The following is a 5,000-nucleotide window of genomic DNA, read 5'->3' as shown; positions in this document are numbered from 1 at the left end:
TGCTGGGTTTGTGGCTGGCAGCTGAGGGGTGTGTGAAGGCCACGGTGTCTGCGGTGGCCCACTCTGTGGAGGGAACGTCTGCTTCAGGTGACGCCACAGGAATCCACGTGTCGATGCTGATATCAGACACGGTTACACCGCTTGTCTGGGTGGCGGCGGGAGAGGGCTGGGCAAGACTGGGAGTGGATGGCGTGGCTTGTGATGTGACGAACGACGGTGATTCAGGCCACAGCGGTGTGCCCGTCATGACCTGCCCGCTGTCCCATGCTGATGAAGCTGCGTGAAGAGAATCACCCGCCTCACCAGCGTGGAGAGAACTGTGACTGGAACTGACGATGTCTGACATATAGAAAGAAGCACTTTCCACTGAAGAGGGTGCTAACCACGACGTGCTGACAGTTTCTGACACGCTGCTTGTCAGATCACGCTTCACAGACGGTTGAACGTGTTCGGAATGACCAAGAGTCGTTGATGCCAGTGGGACTGTTGAAGGAATGTCAGATGTTGATGTTAAAAGGGAAGATGGAAGAATTTCACTCGTGGTTTTTAGGGGAGCTACAGACGGCAAGACTTCTCTGCTATCCCTTTCAGCTGTGCTTCCCGTGACTGAAGTTTCCGGGAAGAATGTCTGGCTTGCAGAGAACACGGATTCTGATGCAGCTGTCGAACTGACTACAGTGCCAAGACTCAATGAGACTTCAGGAGGTTGTGAGCTATCTGCGACAGGGACACTGCTCCTTGGGAAGTGTTCTTGAGAAGCAGACACATCAAAGGGCCGACCTTCGTGGCTGGTGGGTGAGGGGTGGTGCACTGAAGTAACCGTCACACTGGAGTCTGATGATGTGTAGACTGCGGACGAAGTAAAGCGTAGTGCATCTGTCGTCACTGAAGACGAAGCCATTGCTGCCATAGAAAGGGAGCTCAAACTGGATTTGGTGGATGTCTCGTTGTGGTCCAGAACACTTTGCTGGGGAATGGTTTGGGAAGAAAACTGGGATGAGTGAATTGCTGATTCTGCTAAATCATCAGTCACGTGTATACTTCTTGTCGGTATACTTATGCTTGGAGACATTTCTTCGCTCAATACAGAATACGAAAACTCGGAACTGGTTTGGACGTCGTTGGCTGTCGAAGCAACTGTGTCACTCTCAACCACTGTAACTTGTGTTGTGTTCATTGCTTCAACAGACTGTTCAGACACAGGCACCCGGGACCAAGCCATCAGTGGAACAGAAGAATAGATAACTGTGTCTGGTGCAAGCTGGTCATCAACTGCTGCTGGCATGACAGGCCACACCTGGCTGCTTCCCGGAACAGAAGATAAAGAAGACAGAGGAGTTTCTGACTCTGACACTGTTCTGCTCACAGTGTGCAACGAAGATGTCAGAGGTGTGGTGGTAAAAACTGAAGGAAACCGAAGAGAAGCTGACAATTCAGAAACCCCCATCTCTTTCGTGGAGTTCAAACGGTCCAGTGCCGATGACAGTTCTGGACTGCTGAGTTGCGTCAAAGATGAACTGGACAAGATGAAAGACGGGGTTTTCATATCGTGAAGCTGCGACATTGTTTCCACAATGTCCGGTGAAGAAGACTCTATAGAAACAAGATTTCCGCGTTGGAGTTGAGACGTGGACACCGGACTGTCCCCTGAAGACGAAAACCAGTCCTCTGAAACAGGGGTGTCCATTCCGGACTCGGATCTTGAACGCAAAACGATGGAGTTTATGGACACAGACACCAAGTCGTCCAAAGCTGCAGACCATAGCACTGGTGTGGGCGTCGCCGACATGGACAGCGAGATGGATGTATCAACACCTGTCTCACTCACTGACGTTTGCAGATGTTGCATGCTTGCTGGCGTCACGCTGTGGACATCACGGACGGAGGACGTCCAGGCGACACTTGCCAGACTACTTGATGGCGCTGCAAACCCTGGCACCTCTCTCTCAGTAGCGGAGTGTTGGTGTTGAGTGACCGAAGGCGATGGCTGTATGCTTGAAGAGTCTGCGACTGAAAATAAGCTTGTTGCAGAGGGTTGAACAGACACACCGGAACTACTAGTGAATGAAGCCGACATTGCAGAAAACATGACGGAAGGTGAACTAGTCAGATCAATGGAGTCTCCTGCACGTAGAGACGAGGCAGCAGTGGCGGAGGGTGGGTACAAGGTGGGGGTGGGGGTGGGCACGGGCGTCGTGTTCAACACCTGCCGCCTCCTGCGTCTGTGAGACAGCCTCCGCACCTTGGCCGCCACGTACCAGCCCGCCACCTCCACACCCACCTCCCTCTGCACGCGCCCCACCTGCACGTTGTGCTGCAGGATCCTGGTGAACTCGGCCACGTGGCGACCGACGGAGCAGGACAGCGGCCACAGCAGCTCCGAGTGCACCGTCTCCGGGCAGTCGCCGCCGTCCCCCGAGGCCCCGCCGGACTGCACGGTGTACCCCCGGTCCGCGGCGTGAAGCTGGCCGCCAGGGGAGGTGTGCCACGTCAGGGAGGAGCGCGTGATGGACAGGAAGTCGGCAAACCTCCGCACCACCCGCACCCTCTGCGAGGCGTTCAGCTTGTCGGGATTCGTGCACAGAACCAGGCTGGCGAGGTAATCGTCGGAACACTGCCGGCTGTCCCTGTCTCGGAATGCGTTCAGCTTCTCTTCAAACAGACCGCTGTCCGAGGTCACCATCCCCGCTGCTGAAGACGTCTCCCCGCCTGATTTGTCCAGCACCACGGCTGCTCCCTCCCCTCCTCCAGCCACGCGTTGGGTCCTCTGTAGCCGTTCATCTGACGGAGGAGGGACAGACGGGCTGCTTGGAGACACAAAGCCAGAGACGGAGCCCGGCAGCCCGGGAGAATCGTTGGAGGGAGACGTGACGGACACAGTGACGAGAGGCACGGGCAGCCCGTCCTGGCAGAGCAGGGTGAGGGTGGTGGAGAGGGCGGCGTGGCGGGGGGTGGGCACGCCGGTCAGAGTGCCCTCCCCTGTGTCATGCAGCAGCCAGGGCGGCAGGTTCTGCAACACGGGGTGGGGGTGGGGGTTCAGGGGGTGAGTCACAGCCACGGTTTGCACACACTGACTGTACTGTACTGCATTGTATGGTATTGTATTGTATTGCACTGCACTGTGCTGTACTGTACAGCCTTCAGGAGTGAGTCACAGCCACGGTTTGCACACTGACTGTACTGTACTGCATTGTATTGCATTGTATTGCACTGTGCTGTACTGTTCTGTACTGCATTGTATTGTATTGCGTTGCACTGCACTGCACTGTTCTGTACTGTACAGCCTTCAGGGGTGAGTCAGAGCCACGGTTTGCACACTGACTGTACTGTGCTGCATTGTATGGTATTGTATTGTATTGCACTGCACTGTACTGTACTGTACAGCCTTCAGGGGGTGAGTCACAGCCACGGTTTGCACACTGACTGTACTGTATTGCATTGTATGGTATTGTATTGTATTGCACTGTGCTGTGTTGAACTGTTCCGTACTGCATTGTATTGTACTGCATTGCACTGTACTGTACTGTACAGCCTTCAGGGGTGAGTCACAGCCACGGTTTGCACACTGACTGTACTGTACTGCATTGTATTGTATTGCGTTGCACTGCACTGCACTGTTCTGTACTGTACAGCCTTCAGGGGTGAGTCAGAGCCACGGTTTGCACACTGACTGTACTGTGCTGCATTGTATTGTATATCATTTATTGCATTGTACTGCACTGTTCTGTACTGTACTGAACTGCCTTCAGGGGTTGAGTCACAGACACTGCGTCGCTTTGTTGTGGTGTTGTGTTGTGTTGTGCTGTATTGTGTTGTCTGGTATGGTATTGTATTGTACTGCATTGCACTGCACTGTTCTGTACTGTCTTCAGGGGGGGTGTCACGGCCACGCTTTTCACACTGCGTCGCTTTTATTATTGCATTGCATTGTATTGTATTGTACTGTGCTGTGTTGCATTGTATTGTACTGTATAGTATTGTATTGTATTGCATTGTACTGTATTGTATTGTATTGCATCGTTCTGTACTGTAATTTTGTATGGTATTGTATTGTACTGTATTGTATTGTGCTATACTGTATTGTGTTATTCTTTTTCTTAACTCACTCAGTACGGCCAGTCCTCTCTTCTCCTCTACACAGACCCCTCGGATGTCCAGTGGGTGTCTGAATGACCCAACCTTTAGCTTCCGTCGTCAGAATCGTGGTATTCTTTGTCAACATTCACCTCTTCAGTATAAGAGCCTTCCTCTTGCAATATTTTGATGGTGGTAATTGGAGTGAAACGCTGTTAACGTCGTCTCTTTCGCCGTTCGTATGGAGAGAGTTAAACAGGTTTCTGTATGTGAAATTCTGGCTGCTCTCGTCAGGGATAGCACGTCGCTACACTGACAGAGCAACTCCTTTTTTGTGTATGTATCTCTCTCTCTCTCTCTCTCTCTCTCTATATATATATATATATATATATATATATATTGCTGCGTGCAATTGTATTTGTAGTCCTCCTATCGATGTGGATTATGCTAGAGACTTCTGTCAAGGTTCGACCAATGCGGATTGTCTTAAATAAAATAAAAAAATAAATAAATAAACAAGCCGTCATTCTTTTTATTTATTTCATTTTATTTTTTATTATTTCATTCTATTTTTACAGCTGGACAGGCGACAGCTGCCATGACGTGGGCACAGTCGTGGGGCGGGAAAAGTTAAAAGGATTGAGCAGCAGTGCGAACAGCCCGCTCAGGGAAGACGGTGTAACCGTAGCTTCGCTGTCATTAGCGCTAATTGGACCAGCTCATTACTCAAAGCGGAGACGTCTTGCCCAGACACGGACAGAAAGACGATCTGAGTGCTATCGTGCCAGTGATACGTCGGGGTCTGCAGGACGGTGTGGTCAGAGACAGGTCGACAGGTCCTGTCTTGCCGGGCTGGTTTTCATGGCAGTGGTTCCGCGGCAATCTGTCGATGATTGTTACGGTGTGTAGAGTACGGGTTGCTGTTC

The 5,000-nt window shown here is 51.7% G+C and overlaps 1 protein-coding gene across 2 annotated transcripts in view; it reads right to left on the bottom strand.

Annotated features, from left to right (window-relative positions):
* LOC143284910 (uncharacterized) overlaps positions 1 to 5,000 on the bottom strand; it is a 22,656-nt gene that overhangs the window by 14,745 nt on the left and 2,911 nt on the right. For both annotated transcript variants that reach the window (XM_076592052.1, XM_076592053.1), the window contains one exon: positions 1 to 3,010. This exon is cut by the window's left edge and continues 945 nt beyond it. In XM_076592052.1, coding sequence (XP_076448167.1) covers positions 1 to 3,010 — 3,010 coding nt within the window. The remainder of the gene's footprint in view (positions 3,011 to 5,000) is intronic.

Source organism: Babylonia areolata, chromosome 8 (assembly GCF_041734735.1).
Source record: "Babylonia areolata isolate BAREFJ2019XMU chromosome 8, ASM4173473v1, whole genome shotgun sequence".
Taxonomy (NCBI): Eukaryota; Metazoa; Mollusca; class Gastropoda; order Neogastropoda; family Buccinidae; genus Babylonia; species Babylonia areolata.
Note: the sequence above shows the minus strand (reverse complement) of the source record. Positions and strands in the feature narration are given on the sequence as shown.